This window comes from Protopterus annectens, chromosome 8.part0 (assembly GCF_019279795.1).
Source record: "Protopterus annectens isolate FY-2018-M chromosome 8.part0, PAN1.0, whole genome shotgun sequence".
NCBI classification, from domain to species: Eukaryota; Metazoa; Chordata; order Ceratodontiformes; family Protopteridae; genus Protopterus; species Protopterus annectens.
This window is the reverse complement of record NC_056741.1, coordinates 1,561,128,327-1,561,151,827: the sequence shown is the minus strand read 5'-3', so window position 1 is coordinate 1,561,151,827 and position 23,501 is coordinate 1,561,128,327. Positions and strand designations below refer to the sequence as shown.

The 23,501-nt window shown below is 38.1% G+C and overlaps 1 protein-coding gene across 1 annotated transcript in view; it reads right to left on the bottom strand.

The window, feature by feature from the left end:
* The window catches only part of LOC122809546 (neurogenic locus notch homolog protein 1-like), a 2,715,638-nt gene that overhangs the window by 552,005 nt on the left and 2,140,132 nt on the right, over positions 1 to 23,501 (bottom strand). The window contains exons 15-16 of the mRNA XM_044081127.1: positions 17,417 to 17,608; positions 10,128 to 10,265 (exon numbers count right to left, since the gene is read on the bottom strand). Of these exons, the coding sequence (XP_043937062.1) occupies positions 10,128 to 10,265; positions 17,417 to 17,608 (330 nt within the window). The remainder of the gene's footprint in view (positions 1 to 10,127; positions 10,266 to 17,416; positions 17,609 to 23,501) is intronic.

The following is a 23,501-nucleotide window of genomic DNA, read 5'->3' as shown; positions in this document are numbered from 1 at the left end:
CCATTTTAGTGTTAGTTGCACAACAGGTAGCACAGTTTTTTTTGGTGCTGGAAGACCAGAAAGCTGTAGGTTCTATTCCCATTCAGGGTGACTGGATTGTTGATGTTGCAGTGCATCATTCGTATAGTGGAAATACTACCTTGCGTCTCCCTTGAAAAGAGACCAATAGCTTAGTGGGAATAACCTGGGGTTGCCACCATTTCAAATGCTCAAAAACTTTTTGTAGAAACGTGAGATTTTGCAAGACAAAAAAACATACCCACAGCCAGTGCAAAGGTAAGAACTTCACTTGTTTACAAAAATAAAAGCTTATTCTTGTAACATTTAGCTTATTCTTGTAACATTTGAGTTGCTTATGCTATTTCATATAACATTTAGGCACTTCAGATAAAAGATACATGCTTTATGCAACTATTAAAGAAAACTTGGGCAATATTTTTTGTCAAAAAATCTCAGGACATTTGTCATGTTTTAATTTTTTTTCATAGGACACAGCTGCCCCAAGAGGGACTGTCTCTCGCAAAGAGGGACATGTGGTAACCCTAGAATAACCTGGTCAGCAAAGGATAAATACATTTAAGTATCTTCAGGCACAATTATGATAATGAAATGATATAAATGTAAAGGAGTTTGTAATCATGTGACTCTCTTCTAACTGTCCTCTAACATTCAAAAATTTTCCAAAAATGAGCAGTTGTAAAATGATATTTGACAATATTATAATTGTACTATTTTATTTTTAAACAGGTTGGTGAACTCTCATACCTGAGCTTCTTTTCGGTAAGAACCTAGTTACAGACAAAGTAGGTGGAGTCTAACAGAAAGTTACAATGATATAAAATGAAATATAATAATAAAACACTAAAAACAGATAATAGCAATACATAAAGATCAGTAAAAGGCAAATAACTGTATTAATTAATAAAAAAACACCTACTCACAACAGATGTACTACATGGAATGCTGTACTGCAGATAGAAACAGTCAAATAAGTTAGCTGTTTTAGTTACAGATGTCTAAAGGGCAGCCCAGTGGTGCAGCGGTTAACCTTGTTGTCTCACAGCAAGAGGTTTTCCAGTTTGATTCTTGGCTGGGGTGCCTTCTGTGCAGAGTCTGCATATCCTCCCTGTGTTTATCTGGGTTTTGTCCCAAAGACATGTGTCTGGAGTGTTTCTCCTCAGGCCTCTGCTGAACAATAGGCTCTGTCCTAATTGGACTTTCCTGGTCAGTGAATAAATGGCATCTACACTCTTTCTGCTGCTGAATGTGCACTTAAAGCTGGTTGGTGAAGAAAGTAATGGTGGGGAGCTGACGGAGGGTGCCCAGGAGAGAGTTCTAGCTTTACAGGTAGAAAATTCATCAGTTCAGACAAATGAATAATACAACAGAATCAGAACATCTGAAAGACCTGGAGAAGACAAGCAGATAAGGTTAAATGGTAAGTAAATTGCAGTAGAGCCAGAAATTGTGCTTTATGGTCTGGTTTAACAAGGGATGATAATGTACATAGAAGTGTGCAAGAAAAGGCCACATTTGTGAGGATAGGATCAGGGATAGTTGGGCCCTTAGTAGGATGTTTAACTATTTATATAATGGAGTTAGCATGTACAATGCCAAAAATTCACTGGCATATGAACTATTGGTGGTGTAAGGTCAGTCATTTTACTGATATATAGTTTAAATCCTCCAATTTAAGATGTCAATATTAATGGGGCTAGCCACTTGACTGTGTGATAATTGGCTGTAGGTGATTCAGTCATGTTGACTAATTTCACTGAAAATGGGCATGGGTATTTGCCAGCACTAAGAAGGTTGAGAACCTGACCTATGCCAGGGACCCATGCTAACAGTGAGAGAAGTGCATGTGCCCTCACTGGCCAGTGTGTGCCCAACATAAAACCCAGCAGCTCTGGGGGGGTCAGTAAGCTACTGGCTGGCTGGTGTCCAGTTGCCCAGCTTGGGTTATCTGGGCTACCTCTGTTGAGAGAAAGCTGGATGTAAAACCAGTCAGTCTGCCAAACATGAACTAAGGATTGCTACACTCAGTGTAAGTTCACTGACCGGACGCAGCTTGAAAGTTTATACAATAGAGTTAGCATGTACAATGTCAGAGAGTCACTGGGCACGTCAACTATTGGAAGCTAAGATAGCAGTTTCAAAAGCAAAGAACAATTTATTTATTTATTTATTTATTTCCAGTTTGATTACCAGGGAAATCCACTGGGCCCAAATGACCCATTTTCAGTGGAGGCCTGGGGAGAAAGCTCCAAGATACATTATACAGTTTAGATACAAAAGATACAAAAATATAAAAGATACATTATATAGTACAGTTACAAATAAGTACATTCAGTGCCACGCATAGTCAACAAAATTCACTGTGGGTGATCTTAAGGGTTATACAGTTTCATTTGAGCAAACACTCATGTATTAAATGTGGAAACATTTTACATACGTACATTTAAGTAAATGTGGATACACTTTACATGCACACTTTTAAAGTAAGAAGCTATTTACAATATTTACAAAGTTGAGTCATGTGATAAGTAGCTATAAGAGTTGCGGAAAGCTTAGATATACTCATAGGAAAATAGCTATGGGAGATTATAGAGAGTTTAGGAACCTGAGAGAGAATCCCCTGAGGGCATATACTTGGAATGATTAGGTGAGGTGAAGGCAGGTACATTTCCATTTAGTGGACAGGTGTTTGAAAAGCTGGGTTTTGAAGTTTTCTCAGTTTGGTATGGTTCTTAGAGTGAAAGGAAGAGAATTCCATTTTTTGCCTAGTGAGACAGAGAGGAGAAGTTGGCCAGCAGGACATTTAGGTTTGTGGATAGCAATTAAGTTTTGATGTTCAGATCTGAGAGTTCTGTTGGGGGCATAAGGGAGAAGGATATTTGTTAGAGCTGGACATTTTGTTGGGTGAAATACAAGTCTGTGTGCAGTGGTGAGTTGGAGGTAATCTAGGTAGATTGGGAGTTCAAGCCAATTCAGGGATAGTAGGGCAAGGCATTGATGGGTGGAAGTTTTGGATTTGGTGGCAAATTTAGAGATTTTATTGTAGCAGTTTTCTAGTTTGGAGGTATTAGAGGAGGACAGGTTAGTTAAGAGAGGGGCTTCATGTAATAAGGAAGGAAGTAGATAAGTAGTGGCCAGAGTATGCCTAGTAGAGTTGGAGAGAAAGCAATTGTTCCTGTACAGCTTACCTAGCTTTTGGTGGGTTTTCTTAATATTTTGTTGAATACGGATATCAAACTTAAGCTGTTCGTCAATAGTAATGCCAAGTAGCGGAAGGAACCACTTCTATAGGTGAGTTTGTTTGACTAAGGACTTTGAAAGCATTTTTGTCGTAGGAGAAAGTCTTTGTGGGAGGGAATAGTAGAATTTTTGATTTATTTGCATTGAGAGAGAGGTGGTTTTGGCAGATCCAGTATTCGGTTGTTGAAAAAGCAGTTTGGGTTTTAGTCAGCAATTCAGAGATGTTTGAGACAGAGCAGATTAAGGTTGAATCATCTGCGTATTGAATGATTTTGACATCAGGAATAGTGTGAAAGTTATAGATGAAGATATTAAAAAGCATGGGCCCAAGGATGGATCCCTGTGGTATGCCAGTTGGGGTAGGTAAGAAGGAAGAGGTGGAGTTCTTCCATTTGACTGCCTGAGATCTGTCTGATAGGAAACTGGAGAACCAGGATAAAGTGTTTGGTGAGAGATGGAGGTTTGAGAGATGATAGAGAAGGTGTTTGTGGGAAACAGTATCGAATGCTTTAGACAGATCAAGCAAAACAGTAGAAACCAAGTGCCCTGAATCTTGGGCTAGATTGATAGTTTCTAGGAAAGAGAGTAGAGCGGTTATAGTGCTATGGTCTGGGTGGAAGCCATGTTGGGTAGGTGTAAGAAGATTGTTTTGGGTCAGGAAAGGCATAAGTTGGAGGTGGATGCACTTTTCTAGGATTTTGGAGATTGGTGAGAGCAGAGCAATACGGCGGATATTTGAGATGCTGGTGTTTTTGCCTCCTTTATGAAGAGGAAGAATATAGGCTAAGCGCCAGAGTTTGGGGACGTATGATTCCTTTATAGATCTGTTAATAATGATCCTGATTGGGAGAGCTATACCATCAGCAGCACATTTTAGGAAGAAGGAGGGAATATTGTCAGGAGCATTAGGGCAAGGTTTAAGTTTGGACAGAAGTCTTTTTATAAAGTTAGTAGAGACATGTTTGAGCTCGAACATAAGGGGAGGGTTATTAGGAGAGTTAGATGGGGAAGAGTGAGGGGCTGGTGGGTTATTGTTGGGAAAAGTCTTGGTCAGGTCAGAAATAGTTTCTATGAAAAATGAGTTAAATTCAGAGCCTAGTTCAAGGTCAGATTTACTTGGGTCAGGACAGGGATTATTCTTGGAGCCTGGATTGAGGAGTGAGTTTATTGATTTCCAGAATAGCGTGGGGTTTTTATTGTTATTGGACTGGAGCTTGATATAGTAGGATTTTTTGTCCTTGGTGATTAGCTGTTTTGCAAGGTTATGGAGCTGTTTGTATTGGAGCAAGGTACTGGGCAGTTTATTGTTTTGGTAAAGCTTCCATAGTTTGTCCCTTTGGTGCATAATTTGTTTTGTATCTTTAGATAGCCAAGGAACTGTATTAATTTTTATCCTTTTGTTTCTTAGAGGGGCTAGGGAGTTTAGAGTGTCTAGGAAGACAGAGTTGAGGTAGTCTATTGCATTGTCAAGAGGAACGGTGTTTAGAATTTGCCAGTTCATTTGTTTGAGAAAGTTGTGGGGTTGAAGCTACTGAGGTTGCGAGTGAAAATGTATTGATGCTGCTGTGGGGAAGAGCTAGTTGAGAGATGAATGAAAGCTGGGAGGTGGTTGCTAATGGTGTCAGGAGTTGTGCCAGAGTTGGTTATTTTATTTGGATCAGAGACTAGGATCCAGTCTATAGTGGATCCAGGGGGATTTATTTTGTTAGTTTGGGTGATGGAGGGGATTATTTGAATAAAGTTATAGAGGTTAATGGATAGGGAGGGAGAGGGACTATTGACTTTATTCCAGTCAATATTTACATCTCCTAAAATGTAAGTTTCATAGTTAATTTCAGTAGAAGCCCATAGGATAATATTTTCGAGGGTAGAGATATTGTTACCAGATGAGATATATAGGGCAATGGTGCAGATATTCCTGTGTTTATTCATTTTTAGTAGTCCAGCAGTCAATTCAGCATTTTTGCAAGGCATCAGAAGCACTTTACCAGCTTCTGGAAAGTGACTCAGTAGATGGTACAAAGAAACAACAAGGTTGCCAGGCAAAAGACAGAAAGATAAAGAAAAAAAGAAGATAGTCAGGCACCCTTCATAAGGGATACCAGCAACAACCTGCTCACCAGTCCACAGGAAATCAAATGCAGATGGAAATGGTACTTTTCATTCGTTCATTGGAAATTACTAGACTAAAGGCTTAGGAACCCTTATAAACCTAGCCAATATAACCCAGTTTTGCCCAATATATGGCCCCTAAGGGCAAGAGGATGGCATGGATTTGTGTTTATACAGTGAGGATCTTACAGACTGCCCCTGTCCATAAGAGACATAGGCAGTAACCCAGGTGTGATTTGTGATTCCCCATCCATTGATTCAAATTACTTTTGAGGAGGGCTGGGGAGGGGCTCTGCTTAATGTGAATAGGAAGTGTGCTCTAAAGAAGGGGCAGTCTCTGAGAAACATCTGTCTCTCCAGCATGCTTTGTTTCAGTCACTAAGTTTTATATCCCTAGATCTGGTTACCCTCATGCAGGTTGATTTGCAAATGTGTAGCAGCTCCATCAGGACTGGATTTGTGAGTGCGTTGTAGTTCAGGCATAAGTCACCCCTTTACAGTTGGTAGGAGACAGAATAAAGGGATAGGGCTTTTAGTCTGTCTGAATAGGACATGTTTACATCCTGTATTTAATTTGTGAGGAACCTTTGAGGTCACTCCAGCTGCTATTGTGCGTAGTCAAGTGCATGCCAATGGCACATTATACTCAATATTTGGTCTAATGAGGGCTGAGTTCAGTAAACTATAATTTCGTTGTATCTGGATGCCATACCTTTACTTATAATGTGTGCCACACAGAAGGACTTCCTTACCACTTTGTACACATGGCAGTTAAAGTTCAGGCTACTAGCAATCTGTGTACCTAGATCTCTCAACTCTAAGTCTACTATTAGGGGTGTATTACTGATATAGTCTGCAGGGGTATTTGACTTCCCAGAGGATATGATAATGTATTGTTTCTCATTTAGTTTTAGGCCATGGTTCTGGCACCAGTCATTTGTCTGATCTAGATTTTAGCAGCTTCTGAATGAAAAAAAAAATTCCACAGTAGCTGTACTGTCCCAGGCACAGCCTACAACGAAAGAGGAAAGGAGCCCACCATAGAAAAAGTAAGAACAGCAGTAAGAAAAATTAAGTCAGGAAAAGTAGCAGGCTCAGATGAGGTCAGAGCAGATATGATCAAGATGGTGGGTGAGATAAGGGAGAAATGACTCCTGAGGATACTTATAGCAGTATGGAGAGAAAAATGTATGTCAGATTACTGGAGAATAAGCATACTAGTGCCAGTGTACAAGAACAAAGGGAGCATCCATAACTGTGGGCAGTACAGAGATATCAGTCTCCTGTCACAATGCACGAAAGTTCTGGAGAGGGTGACTGACAAATGACTATGCAGAAAAGTAGAAAGTAAGATGTGAGCTTAGCAGTTCAGTTTGTTTGCAGTGAGAAAGATAGTTGAGAAGAAGTTAGAGACTAGGAAGAGAGTCCAGCTGGACATTCTTAGACTTAGAGAAAGCATATGATAATGTTCCAAGAAAGCTGATTTGGGCAGCCCAGCTATGGTTTGAAGTCCCAGAAACATTGGTAGAATTTGTGCTATATACAAGGACCTAATGACTCAAGTACGAATAGTGTTTGGACTCACAGAGGCGTTCCCACTGGGATGCATTAGAGTTCAGCTCTGAGCCGTCTGCTTTTCATACTGCTGATGGACTACACTGACATACAGGTTGGAGGGGAGAGATCAACAAAGCTGCTGTATGCAGACCATGTGGCTTTACAGGCAGAGTATGAGCAAGAACTTCAGCAAAGGAAAAAAGGAATGGAATGTAAAACTGAAGGCACATGGGATGAAACTGAGTACCGCTAAGACAGTGGTAATTGCAGCGAATTGTGGAACTCAGAAGAAGCTGAGAACTGAGACAGAAGATAAAATAGTGGAACAGGTTAACAGCTTCAGTTATGTGGTAGGTCTGGTTGAGGAGAAGGGAAGTCTGAAAGAACATGTCAAAGCTAGCCTATCAGGGATAGTATATGACAAAACAATGCCAAAGAAACTGAAAATAAGGAGTACAAAACAGTGGTGTGATCAGTACTACTGTATGGTACAGAAACCTGAGCAGTAAAGGCAGAGGAAGCTAGAGGTGATGGAAATGAAGTGTCTGAGATGGGTGGTAGGATGCACACTATAGGACAGATGAAGAAATCAGGATATTAGAGCAAAAGCCAAAGTAGCTCCAATTGCAGAGTAAGTCAAAAGACAACAGATTACAGTGGTTTGCACATGCAGAAAAGCAGAAGGCAATCTGGTGAAGAAGATTTGGACCAGACAGGAAGAAGGCAAGAGGAAAAGTGGATATCCAGCAAAGAGATGGCTGGATTGGGTGAGAGAAGACCTGTGACATTCAGACATCACTGCTGAAGAAGGTAGGAGAGAGGAATTGAATCAAGAAAGATTGCAAAAGTTGACACAATACCCCAACCCCATGCAGAAAATGAAAAAAAGGGGTTATTGATGATTTAATATTTCGTATTAATGGAATTTTTGGCTAAGCTGTTGAGATGGGCTTAGTGGTCACTACAGACATAGGTGTTCCATAGTTTCTGATGAAGGGGTAATTAATCTTGTTTAGGGTAATTTGAACATCAAAGTGTTCAAATATGAGTATTTTGGACAAATACTGATATACCATCAGAACTATTAAGTTGGAGGACATGATATTCTCTAAACAAAGTAACAGAAGAAGATCTTTCATTGCTTTGAGATCCTGTTTCTGCAATTACATACATACATGTTCCATTTGCAGGAGGTTTTCAAATTTGCAGATTTTTTTTCTCAATACCATGTGTCGTAACCACATTAATACATTCTGAATTATATTTCACTAGATTGAAATGACAGCAGATGGACTGTACTGAAAAAAAAAAGAAAAGGGTATTATGAGATATGCAAATCTTGAGCCAGAATGCAAAAGCCTTGGTAAGAGGGGTACAGATCATCCCAACAAAGCAGGAAGGCTTACTAAACACCTTTCTGCAAGCTGACACATAGTGCGTTCTCACAGAATGACACCAGCTACAGAGTCAATTACTGAAGCCAATTATCTTGTCTTTAACTCTCAGAATGATTTTGAGTGATGGTAAAATACCACCTAAGACCAGTGTCATTTCTGCTTTGGAGAGATGCGTAGAAAGATCAATCATATCCTTTTGTATGTCCTTTTGATAAGAACTTGTAAGTCATATAACCCCCGCCGTGGTTCACAAGCTGGTCATAAATTCCTACATCCAAGCAAATGTGATTAAGATCCCTCATAATCTTACAAAAAAAAAGAGGAGAAAAGAGGTGTAACAGAAAACCACAGCAAAGACAAAAAAACAAACAAACAAAACAAAAATAAGCAAAGCACCTGGGAAGTCAGCAAAACTGCAAAAATGAACGCTCCAATTGAAATAGTACACAACTTTATTAATGCTTAACAGTCTGACTGTGTTTTCTTCCACCACAGAGGACTTCATCAGATAAAAAATATTAAGTCCACCCCACTATATAAACCATCTCAACCACATTAATTAACCTTCAATTAAATAACTATCACCAATGAAACTTTTAAAGGCATATAATCATAAAAAATATATATGTGAAATTCAAAAAAAACATTAAACCACACTCTCTAGTGAAATAATCCACTTATACCATGCCAGAAATAAAATCTTCTTTCTGCTTTTTCCCAGTTAGGGGTCGCCACAGCGAATCACCTGTGATTGGCAGTGGAGTTTTATGGTGTCGAGTTGCCAGCCTGGTACCCAACCTTCCACAGAAGGCACACACACATGCATGCACTCATGCCCAAGGCCAATTTAGAGTTTCCAATCCACCTACAGCATGTCTTTGGGATGTGGAAGAAAACCAGAGCACCCAGAAGAAACCCACGTGACCACAGGGAGGACATGCAGACTCTGCACAGAAGGCACCCCAGCAGAGGATCGAACCGGAGAACCTCCTGCTGTGAGGCAGCAACACTAACCACTGCACCACAGCGGCCACCCTATGCCACAAATAAAATAGTTAAAAATACAAATATATACATCAATAAATACAATAAATAAAAAAAACTCCTGCCATCTCAACAGTATTCTATCATGGGACCAAGGTAATACTGAATCTGTACAGAGGTGGTTAGTAGTTCCAGAGACATGAGAGGTAAAGAAAGAGTAGAGTAATAGAATATAGAACATATAAATCCTAAAAACAGAAATGATAGAAGAATGTGATGAAAATGTACTTAATGAAATGGAGGCTAAATAATGGGTTGTGATGTATACAGTAGATGGCTGGGAAAGATAGTGCTAGAGATTGTAATCCAAGGGGTATTTCAGACTGAAATGATAAACTTCCTAGTGGACTCTGTAACGTACTTCTGGCGGGAACAATGAGAGTGACAGTGTGCAAATGGATTTAAACATATGGTGAGATAAACAAATGGATGGGGTAACATACAGTCAACTGCATAGTGATACATGACAAAATATATATTTTTAGGAAAGCTTAGATACATTTTTACTCAGAAGTTCTTAACTGCAAATGGTTCTTTTACCATACATACATACACAACTCACTCTACAGCACAATATTCTTCAGTGGTTGAAAAAGCAATGGAACTAAACAAAATTGATCAGTCGAAGCACAGAAATGTTCAATTTTAAGTTAAAAGACTGGCTATGAAGACACAGTGTATCACCTATGTTGCTAAAAGCACATTGTTTTAAAAATAAATCTACACACAGTCAGTGTGCCATTCAAATGCTTCACCTACCGGTTCCACTAGTGGTTGTGGTTCTGTTCCATTACTGAAGCAGTACTTCCCAGATGGACAAGGTGTGCACTGAGACAAGCTGCCCAGTCCAAGATGATCATTGTACGTCCCATTTGGACAAAGCCTTGGCTTTGGATCCTGAAATAAAAATGATATTAAAAGATTCACATGTGCTTGTTTACACACAATTAATCAGTGACATTCAGTTGTGTGTGCATGCGTGTGAGCGTGTGTTTGTGTGTGTGACACATCTTAATTGTCCCTGATTTTGTAAAGCATCCCTCAGTGTACCTCACATTTTTCCCTGTGTCTTATAAAACTGTTTGACTTTCTGATATAATATAGAGGATTACTGTTAGTAAAGCCAGACATTAGAGTTTCACACTTCTTACTCTTCACAAAATGCATGTTATTATGAATCCTATTACTCTATTAAGTTTTTAAGTGAATTACAGTAATATTTTGGGCTTTTGCCCATGCACATTATTTTTCACTTTGATATATGTGTGTGTATACATCTATGAATATATGGGGTCTATATTACATTATCGAAATTCCAAAATATCGAACACCATAAGTCTGACCTTGGAATCTCAAAATGTGATATACTCGAATGCTCAGAACAGCAAATTTATATATATATATATATATATATATATATATATATATATATGTGTGTGTGTGTGTGTGTGTGTGTGTGTGTGTGTATATATAGGCTCCCTAGGCTAGTGAAAGCAGATAAAGGCACAAATACTACACCTAGAGTACTTGATAATAGTTTTCACTCTTACTCACAACACTGGCTAATGTAAAATGTATGTACTGTACCTGTGTACTATGTATGTATTCTGCCTATGTTCCAAATTTCAGCTGTACACCACAAATCTATTAATTACCTTTATTTTTAAATTAATATTTTCTTGTTTGTTCTCTCCACTGTGACTGTTGATGTGCTGCATACCACTGTAAAAACATGTCTATTGTAATTTGTGTGTGTACTGATCATGTCTAAATATCTAAATGTATCTGTAAGTTTTCTATGTGGAGCTTTACTCCCTGGGCCTTTTCAGCTCAGTCAGACATCCTCGGTTAACAAATGCAAAATAAAATAAATAAAAAAATATATATGTGTGTGTGTGTGTGTGTGTGTGTGTGTGTGTGTGTGTATGTGTGTGTGTGTGTGTGTGTGTGTGTGTGTGTGTGTGTGTGTGTGTGTGTGTGTGTGTGTGTGTGTGTGTGTGTGTGCATGTCTGGCTACAGTTGCTACCGTGAAATTGTGGAACATCGAACTGCTTATGCTTGAGATCATTTGACTGAAGTTTTGTAATTTTGAAAACAAAAAGTAAGAAAACTCTGCAGTGCTCCCCCTGGATCCCTGACACCACCTGCTAATTATACATACCAATTCTAAGATCCCACTCCAGTGGGGGTAAGGTACTACAGTTTCCATACAACTGATTTGACTGTTTTTAAGGTTGATAATATGGTCTCAACCATATGAAGTTCAACATTTTTTCCAAATGGAACCGGTGTGTGTGTGTGTGTGTGTGTGTGTGTGTGTGTGTGTGTGTGTGTGTGTGTGTGTGTGTGTGTGTGTGTGTGTATGTGTGTGTGTGTATGTGTATATGTATATATATATATATATATATATATATATATATATATATATATATATATATATATATATATATATATATATATATATATATATGTGTGTGTGTGTGTGTGTATGTGTGTGTAGGGTGGCTGATTGAATGACCAGTTACACTGACACCCAGAATATCAACTTTAAAATGTTAAAACAACAAATGCTGTCACTTTCTGCACATGCTTCAGGATTACCATGGAGTGGATTAAACCAAATACAAGTGTTTTTGCAGTAAGATAGCCCCACCCCATGCTAGCTTCATATACTAACACTAAGATCTCACCATCCCCAGAGAAAGGGAATATTCCCCAACCTGGGGGAATGTCAGTCTCGCACACGTGTTGACCATCTGTTTGTTTGTCGATATAACTTATCAATTAGCCAGCTATATATATGAATATCAATATATTAAAAAATATTGAACAACAAATGATCAAACAGCACTGGTTGACCAGCCAATTGAAAAATGCACAAAAAAAAAAAAGTTAAACTTGCAGGGGTACCATGCACCCCACACACCCCCTGCATGCATCATTTATACTTCCTTTATACAGTAACTCCCACTGCAGCAAAGATTAATGCAGTCTCCTATTGTTCTGCTACAAACTCAGTAACTTCCACTGCAGGAAGGATTAATGCAGTCTCCTATTGATCTTCTACAAACTCAGGAACTCCCACTATAAAACGTAATCCCCTCTCAGACTAACTCTCAAATCTTGTCTTCCTACTAAGTATAATCATCTTTAACCACTATCTGCTTGTTTTTCTATTATACTCACAGAAACCTGTTTATCATAACTGGAAGCTGATTTAAAAACAAGTGCATTGTAAATGTAAGTGTTTGTTGAACTGTATTGCAAAATAAGGTGTGCATAAATATGTTTATTATTAATCTTAAATAATGTAGAACATTACCTACAGTATACGTTTATCATTTCTGTATAAGAATTTGGAGCTTTTCTCCCCGGGCCTCTGCTGTAAATGGACTCATGTCCAGTCAGACTATCCCGGTTAACAAATGTAAAATAAAATAAAAAATAAAATTATACTGATATATATAATGGATTAACTTCAGAAGGTTGACTCAACAGAAAGTCAAACTTCATGTGGTCGAGACTATTTGATTAACTTTCTGAAAAGTCGATCAATGGAAAAGAACAGAAATCTACATTTTTGCAGGGGGAGCAAGCCCCCATGCACCCACCTGCCTCGGATATTATATAAACCAACTCTGAGATTGCACTGAAGTGGGGAAAAGGGTAAATTCCCAGATCCTCCCTGTACCGCAATCTCATATAACAGCTTTGACATTTTGGAAAGTTGATCATATGATTTCGACCATATGAAGTTCAGTTTTATGTTCAGTCGATCTTCTGAAGGGGACCCATATATATATATATATATATATATATATATATATATATATATATATATATATATATATATATATATAGATATATATATTTAGATATATAACTAAAATTAACCGCACTCAAAAAAAATTGAACGAAGAGAAGAAATTTTAACTAAGAAATGAACTTCGTGACAATAAAAGCATTCAAAAAATAGTAAATCACACCAACAACTCTTGTAGAACTTTAGCGCTTTTGTCTTATTTATTATCAAGACTTCTTCAGAAAGACATGTTTCATAAGGGTCACCACAGCAGATCACCTGTCTGCTCGTGAAACATGTCACAAAGTTCATTTCTTAGTTAATATATACATATATACACACATACACACACATATATATATATCTATATATATATATAGATAGATATCTATATCTGTGTGTGTGTATATATATATATATATATATATATATATATATATATATATATATATCAACATGCATTCCAATAAGACTCAGCTCTTTAAACTCCACTGTTGTGTAGTCTGAGGTTGTTTATAATAAGCTGGAGGGTATGCCATTAAACCTCTTAAAAAGCTCTTATTTTACTTTTATCTCACTACTTCTTCCAGCTTTTCCCAGTTAGGGGTCGCCACAGCAGATCACCTGTCTGCTCATGATTGGCAGTGGAGTTTTACGGTGTCAAGTTGCCAGCCCAGCACCCAGCCTTCCACAGAAAGCACACACACGTGCACACACTCACACCTAGGGCCAATTTACAGTGTCCAGTCCACCTACAGCATGTCTTTGGGATGTGGGAGGAAACCAGAGCACCCAGAGGAAACCCACACAACCCCAGAGAGGACATGCAGACTCCACACAGAAGGCACCCCAGCCAAGGATCAAGCCAGAGAACCTCTTTGCTGTGAGGTGGCAACACTAACCGCTGCATCACCATGGCCGCCCTATTTTACTTTCATCTCACTTGTTGTTGTTGTCGGCTTTTCCCGGTTAGGGGTTGCCACAGCGGAACTCCAGTCCGCTAATGATTGGCAGTAGATTTTGACAAACGCCAAGGTGCCAGCTCGATGTTGAACCAAGGAACGCCAATTTACGCATGCCTTTCTAACGCCCACCCAACTACAGGGAGGACATGCAGACTCCACACAGAAGGCACTCCCAACCCAAGCCGATAATTGAACGGGAGAACCTCTTGCTGTGAGGCAACAATGCTACCACTGCATCACCCTCGGAATTTTTACTTTCATCTCACTAATTCCCATAATTTAAAAAAGTATGACATTACTCTAATTTTATGACGATACCTCAGCTGAATACTTAACTCAATATAACTTCCAACAAAAAATATAATCTTGTATCACAGAAGAAATTTCTGCAAATGAAAATAGATGAGAACAGTTGCAGTATGTTTCACACTACAATAACATAACAGAACAAAATATTCTAGTTATGTGTAAATGATAACAGCAGCATTCACTTCTGAACCTGTTTCAAAGGGTACAAAGCCACCATAACAAAAAGAATAAATAATGCTAAAATGTGAAACTTGAAATCAAACTAAAATCGTTTTAATTATTCTGCCTTGTATACACTGTTTAAAGAAAATCTGTGTCAAAGCTAGCTGTCTGCCCTTTAAGAAATTAACGTCTCTCTGAGTCTGTTTCTGTACAGTATACATGAAGCTAATATGAAGAATCTAACAATCTTGTGACAAAAACAGAATAAAAAGGATTAGATATTTGATGTGGTATCTTCCAAAAAACTTTGAAACCAATAACCATTACATATATGAAGACAAGACTTTGAACAATTTCAAAAGCAGCTGGATGAAAACACAAACACAAATTAATTTGAATTCAAGCTTCTAGATAATGAAATACCCTAAAGCATTATTACTTTCTTTGAGTGACCATATGATGCTGAAGTCTAGACCTAGTCAGTATTCCCAGGAAAGTGAAAACAAGGTTTCTGCATTTAGCTATTGTTACTCAATGCATTCTTCCACTTACAGGTTTTTACTATTCTTCTAATTTTAACTCCTTGTAATATCTCAGAACATTCCCCACAATGCTTTGCTAAAGGGTAAAACTGTCTTCCTTTTGCAGCTGCCTACTCAGTAACATTTCACAAACCAGGTCTTAAAGTTTTGCAACAACTTTTTAGTAACCAGCGTGTTTAGTGACCCACTAATGCCTTACAGACTGAGAAATGTTTAAAAAATATGAAGTGTATGGCTAAAAATATGTTAGCTGACTGTTTTTGCTATGAATAAACAAGTAATCAGTACTTAGTGTTTTGCTTAATAAAACTGCTGTTAAAAAGGGGGAATTCTTAAATGATACAAAGGGATCAAAAGTATAAATTATCCTTATAAAAACAAAGTCTGCTAGAAAACTTAGATATACATGTAATGAAGTTATGGGAAAGAGTAGTGGAAGCTAGGTTAAGAAGGGAGGTGATGATTAGTGATCAGCAGTATGGTTTCATGCCAGGAAAGAGCACTACTGATGCGATGTTTGCTCTGAGAGTGTTGATGGAGAAGTACAGAGAAGGTCAGAAGGAGTTGCATTGTGTCTTTGTGGATTTAGAGAAAGCATATGACAGGGTGCCTAGAAAGGAGTTGTGGTATTGTGTGAGGAAGTCGGGAGTGTCAGAGAAGTATGTAAGAGTGGTACAGGATATGTACAAGGGTAGTGTGACAGCGGTGAAGTCTGCGGTGGGAGTGACAGATGTGTTTAAGATGGAGGTGGGATTACATCAAGGGTCAGCTCTGAGCCCTTTCTTATTTGCAATGGTGATGGACAAGTTGACAGACGAGATCAGACAGAAGTCCCCGTGGACTATGATGTTTGCAGATGACATTGTGATCTGTAGTGAGAGTAGGGAACAGGTGGAGGAGACCCTGGAGAGGTGGAGATATGCTCTAGAGAGAAGAGGAATGAAAGTCAGCAGGACTAAGACAGAATATATGTGTGTGAATGAGAGGGAGGACAGAGGAATGGTGAGGATGCATGGAGTAGTGGTGGCGAAGGTGGATGAGTTTAAGTACTTGGGATCAACAGTTCAGAGTAATGGTGAGTGTGGAAGAGAGGTGAAGAAGAGAGTACAGGCAGGATGGAGTGGGTGGAGAAGAGTGTCAGGAGTGATTTGTGACAGACAAGTACCAGTAAGAGTGAAAGGGAAGGTCTACAAGAGGGTAGTGAGACCAGCTATGTTATATGGGTTGGAGACAGTGGCACTGACAAAAAGGCAGGAGTCAGAGCTTGACGTGGCAGAGATGAAGATGTTAAGATTTGCACTGGGTGTGACGAGGATGGACAGGATTAGGAATAAGTATATTAAAAGTTCAGCCCAGGTTGGAAGGTTTGGAGACAAAGCCAGAGAGGCAAGAGTACATTGATTTGGACATGTGCTGAGGAGGGATGCAGAGTATATTGGGAAAAAGATGCTAAGGATGAAGTTGCCAGGTAACAGGAAAAGAGGGAGGCCTAAGATAAGGTTTATGGATGTGGTGAGAGAGGACATGCAGGTGGTTGGTGTGACAGAGCAAGATGCAGAGGACAGGAAGAAATGGAAACAGCTGATCTGCTGTGGCGGCCCCCAACGGTAGCAGCCAAAAGAAGTTGTGTCTTTCGGCTTTCGGTTAGGGGACCGGTTAGGGGTCGCCACAGCGGAACTCCGGTCTGCTAATGATTGGCAGTAGATTTTTACGTGCTGAGTTGCCAGCCCTGATGCGCAACCTTCAACGAAGGTATGCCCATTCACACGTCTCCACACAGAAGATGCTTTAGCTGAGAATCGAACAGGACAACGTCTTACTGTGAGGCGACAACGCTACCGCAGCACCACCACAGCAGTTATATAAGAAGAAGTAATAGAAGAAATAATTTCACACTTAAGTAGCCTGCCAACTAAATTCATGAAACATCTTTAATGCAATACCCTTGTGTATATAGGATCCATTAAAGACAGGAATCGATATGAATATAAAAAAAACGGCAACAATGGGATATATCTTGCAGTCTTCAATGACCGACATTTCCAACTAGATTTTGCCTGATTAGGACAGAATCTAACTGGCAGTGTTTAGTGTTTCCATAAGTTAATGCCCGTTAAAGAAATTCTGATATCTGTAGTAATTAAAAAAATACACATAGTTTCATTTCTCATTGTATAATGCATTTAGTTTTTGCTAATAAATTGTCATTACTATAATCACTGTCAAAGAATTAATGCCTGCTCGCATTAAAGCACAGCTTTTACTTACTATGTCTCCTCGAAGGCAATAATAACCTATTGGGCAGGCTCCACTGCTATGATTGGGTAGATTTTTCAAACCCCCGCTGCAGATCAGTCCAGGAGGACAAGCCATGTTTGCGAGCATCACTGTTTCACTGGTTGCTTCATCACTACAGTAATATCCTTCAAGACAAGGCTGACAGGAGACTGATCCTGGGACCTTAAAAAGTCAAACATTTTTTACTATTAGACAACATAAGAATTTTACAGTAAGAGGTTATACATTACATATGAATATATATATATGGGTCTATATTAGTTTATCGAGATTTACTTACCTCAAATAGCTGTTCATCGAACCGACATCACTGAACGGCCATTCATCGAATGTTGAAGTCAGGAAACGTTTTTCCCAGGTAAGTAAACTAGTTGGTCAACATACAAACATTTGCCCTTTTCTCCACTGTAGTATGATCTCGGAGTTGGTATGTATATGTAGGGGATGGGGGTGTAGCGCACCACTTTGTTGGGTTTAATTTAATGTGTTTGTGTTTCGGATGGTGTACTGGCCAACTAGTTTACTTACCTGGAAGAAAACATTTGCTGATTTGAGCATTTGATGAATGGCCATTTAATGATATTGGTTCAATGAACAGCCGTTCGAGGTAAGTAAACTTCAATGAACTAATATAGACCCATATATATATATATATATATATATATATATATATATATATATATATATATATATGTATCAATATATATATATATATATATATATATATATATATATATATATATATATATATGTATATATATATATATAGATATATATACATATATATGTATATATATATATATATATATATATATATATATATATATATATATATATATATATACATATATCTATATCTATATATATATATATATATATATATATATATATATATATACATATATTACTACCAGAAAAGTGCTGGACTGCCTAGCAAAGACTTTATTTTCAGGGATGCAAAGGGGGGACTGAGATGGTATTGCTTTCTACTGACATCTAAATATTCTTTGAACATGTGCCGTTCATTCCAGTCTTCAACAAAATATAAGCCATTCAGTGCCCTGATGAGAATGATGTCATCTAAACTTGCTGCCTTTCAAGCATAACACTATGGGTAGCAATGCATATGGCCATCCGTGGGGGTTTCAGTTACTTCTGGAGTTCACCACAGTTTTAGTCCTTTTCTCAGTCTTCATTCGTAGGCTCCTATTGGTCACCCCCTGATGAAATTACTCACTATACTTGAGACATTATACCCATAAGTACAGATAACCTGCACTAACTGTTCGAGTCTCTGCATTATTACTACATCAGTGACTAACACAAGAATATCAGACATGTAAAAAACAATTTTTCTTTTTTTTTTTTTTGCCACCAGACAGAGGCTTAATGTGACATCATGCGTTGGTTATTTGAGAGTAATGCAGCCAGTACAAGCTGTTTAGACATCTGCAACTGTGACTTGATACTTCACCGTCTTTAACCTACATCACCTGGATAAAGTTTATGAAAAAGGAAGAGATCTGCTATAACAGCTGGACCTTCCCATTCAGGAAACTAGATGGGCAACTGATAGTACTGACCTGCTGCATCTGCCTGCCTACTGTTCCTCATTTTCTGCAGGAAAGATGGGAAACTTGATAAACTCAACAATAATTACACACAGACCAGAAAATTTGTCTGATGTGCCATTTTGGGGCTGCCACATTTTACCAAATGAGTAAAATTTCCAGCACCTTAAATGATTCAAATATTGTAGTTCATCATTAATACTCTACAGAAATGATGCATTGGCAATCATAATCTGACCATCACAACAACCTGTATGCTAATACATATCAGAGCAGTCAATAAAAAATGAAAAAATATTGATGGAATACCAAATGCAAGCATTTCACAACAGAATGATTTATACATGCAGAAAATACCAGTTAAGAATGTTGCACATCTAAAAGATATTTTATTTCAGTTAGTGGCAATAATTATATTTTAGCTCAATTGTTTCATTGTTTGCCACCATGACACACACAATGATGCTCATTTCTGTGTTCTCAAATAAACTTTGCAACCACTGCTTTATGGAATCAGTTTTTATTCTGTATATAAAGACATACATTATTGCCTTAGGTCACTAATTAATATTTTCTGCTGTTTCAAAATGTCTTAAGATGTTCCTTAGCTGTACCGACTTCAAATGCTTTAATGTTTCTGGAGTTTTCTTCTCAGTATTAATTGAAACTTGGACATTTCCATTCAACAGGTGAATGAATTACACTTTCCCCCACCTGACTGTACTTCAGTGACTAATGTGAAACACATCTCTTAAACTAATACAGGGAAATTTCTGTAATTTGTTAAGATGCCAGTAAAAGACAGGGTCTAATTGATCAGCTTAGGGATGTCACCATTTCAGATCAAATCTCTCAGAAACAGCTAAAAACTTTTTTTCCTGCAGTTGTCTCTTCAGTTGACTTAGTTATTAGGGTCTAGTAGCAAGACATTTCTATATATTAGTGCTCTGATCTCCCCAGATCCATGTCTCTTGTCTTGCTTAACCCCTGGATTCCCATCTGGTGCAGCACCTTTTGTAAGTGGGACTGGGAGGCAGAGTACAAGATGCCAGGGGAGTCTCCTCTGACAATTGCAGCTCACTAAAATTTTAACACTTTGATGTTACATCTTAACATTTTACCCTTTTTTGCCACAGACATCTTGATGGGAAGAATATGCACACATGGGGTTGAAGTAAGGGAGCAGTCACCCGCTTGGCACTGGAACTACCCTGTGCCCTACCCCCTTTTACCACTGCATTTGTCTTTTTATGGCATCAGGTGTGCCTTGGTACAGTCCTGTACCTTCTCCTCTGAAAAAGGTGAACAGCCATTCATCTTTATTCCTCTTAAACCCCTCTGGTCAGCTCCTCTCATGCAACAGCAGTGAAACAAACACAGGTCGACTGAGATGTAGAACTTTAGCCCTCGGTGTTATGCAGCCTAAATGCTTTAACACTGTAAACATTGCTTTTTTTCTTCCCCTCACTGCTTGTTTGTTATCAGTGGGTGTAATGCCTTCAGAGAACACCTTCTCAACAAGGCATGCTCTAACCTCATAAAGCTATGGCCAGTCTGTTGGTCTGGCCATAGTGTGATTCATTTCTCCCTGGGCTAACCTTAACAGTGAATTAATTCAGTACATACATTTGAAAATGCCAACTGAATAAATAAAACACAAAACTTCAGTAGCTTATCTGATTCTGACTCAAAATAAATGTGAAACACGTTCTTCTTCAGGTTATGAACTGATTCTTAATCATGTGTCCAGCAGTTGTATTTGATCTTGTTCCTCCCGATCTCTCAGGTACATTTGACAGTATGGATGGACCTTGGTGTTCTTAAATAATTGCATACCCTTTGTGAGCTAATGACAGTTGTTACAGATTATTGAGATCTAATGTAAGAGTTTAATTGCTTTGTGAAGATCATGACATAAGAAAATAAAGAACAGTATAAATGCACTTTATTCTGCCTCTCAGTAAATATTTTTAGTCACTTGTTTAGTCTCTTAATTAGCTCTGTTACAGATGAGTTTGTACAATGATTCAAAAATGGCATATAACCTTTGGTGCTGTTAAAATGTGTTAGTTGCAGCTGATCAGAGTTTAAATAAGACTGATTGTACTAGATTTGAGTCCCTTTAAAATCCTATTACATTCTTTACCCCTCTCAACCTTTCTGAGTAGTTAAACAAAATAAATAAACCTTAAAAGGTAAAACCTATTCCAATACTCAAGGGGAGGCAGAAACAACTGACTGCCCACATTTTCTTTCTAAAATATATCTTACAAGAATTTAATAGTTTATTCAGAATCAGGTTTTCCAGGACTTCTTTACTGCCTACATCCATACAGTTGTACTAGTGCTTCAAGGGTATAGAGTTCAGCACTCAGAATGTACAAGTTCCTATGTAACACTAGTATAACTGTATTTATATATTTATGAAACGTTTAATATGTTTTTAAACATTATACTAGCAATTTAAGTTTGTACTGTGTAACAACATGTAACATCTTTACATTTGGTATCCAGGACCATAGCCTTTAGTACGTTCAGTCCTTGAAACTCTTCTTAAAGACACAGCACACACACTCTATTTACATCCTCCCTCTGAGAAATAATCATGCAATGTTAAAACAGTAATTGACATGCAATCAATATAAATAATTCTTGGTCATACAATTATACAGAACTATATATATATATATATATATATATATATATATATATATAGTTAAGTCCAGGTGTCTGTGTATTTCACACTAGGTCTGAAAATATGACCAAATCGTGTGACATAGAAACTAGAATCAGATTTAACAACTGGGACTGCCTTTGCTGAATGTTCAACTTTTGGGACATCAGGAACATCGTTAGAAATTGAAGTAGAAGTTTTTCTGGAACAGGAACACTGTCTAGGTTGCTCTGAGATCTAAAGTCTATATCATGGAAATGGTGTTATGACATAGATTCTGATACAGGAAGATGTCTGTGATTTCTCTTGTACTCCATACCCTCAGATTCTATGAAGTGGGATCTCAGCTCGATACATATACCTGTAACGTCACCAATCCAGTCAAAACCTTTTGCCATTTGTATCCTCACTGTCTCTCTATCTTTCAATGTACGAAGAAATCTGCTTGATTTGTCATAGCTGGACTCCTGGAAAGAATGCTTTCTGAGTTGAAATCTAATAGTCTTGTTATTCTTAGCTTTAGGCCTGAACAAACTGGAACTGATAGGCAATGTTGTTCTGGTTTGCCTCGATAGAAGTCTTTGAGCAGGCGAGACAAGTATATCATCATGGGGTATGTTTCTGAGATTAAGTAGATTCAAATAGGCATCGGTTTTGTCACACTTTGACCTCTCAAGCAATTGCTTTCTACCCTGCACTGCACGTTCAGCTAAACAATGTGACTGTGGATATTCTGGACTACTAGTAACATGTACAAAGTCACATTCTCTTGCAAATTTCTGAAACAGTTGACTATTAAACTGAGTACCATTGTCAGAAATAACTTTGTGTGGGCTACCATGGACTGAGAATGATGTTTCAGCTTAGTAATAACAGCAGTGGATGTTAGGTTAGGTGGTAGATCAATCTCAAACCAGTTCAAATAAGAGTCTACCAACATCAAGTAATGCTGAGTGTTCCTCTCAAATATATCAGGGACTACTGTTGAACAAGGGAGTTCAGGACATTGAATTAAATGAAGTGGTTCTTTCTGCAGATGCCGTTTAGTACTGTTACACACTGAATAAGGTGAAAGTACTTTATCAATGTATTTTGCTAGAGAAGGACAAAATACTAGTCCTCTCTCCCTTCTTTTGGAACCTTGGTGACCACGATGCAAAATCTGAATATATCCGTGTTGTAAGGAAGCAGGAACAATTTTAGGACCTTTGAAAATAATGCCATCTTCCATCAACATCTCATCTCTGTAAGGAAAATAAGTTTGCACTTCAGATGGTACACTAAATTGCTTTAATGGCCATCCAACATTAATGCAGTGGTTGAGCTTTTGCAAAATTGGATCAGTCTTTCTATGATCTCTCAGCTCAGCAAGTCTCGCGGTAGAAAAAAATACGCACTTTCATTATGTCAAAGTCAAAATTCTTTTCATGAAGCTGTTCCGTTGTATTTCTGGGCAATCTGGATAAGGTATTAGCCAGATAAAGAAGTTTACCTTTTGTTTAGACCATTTTGAAGTTGTCCTTTTGCAGTCTGAGTATCATTCTTGCTGGAGCAGAATGCATAGTCTTTTTTAAAATAGTAACTAGATGATGGAGATCTGTTTCAATCTGAACAGCTCTACCATAGATATAATCAAGAAACTTGGACCACGCAAACACTATTGCCAAAAGTTCTTTCTCAATTTGAGCATACTGCATCTCAGTCTGAGTAAGAGTTCTTGATCTGGTCTACCTTCCTGAAGAATGACTGCGACAAGACCAAATTTTGAAGCACCACAGGAAAGGTTTATTGGTTTGTTAATATCATAGTA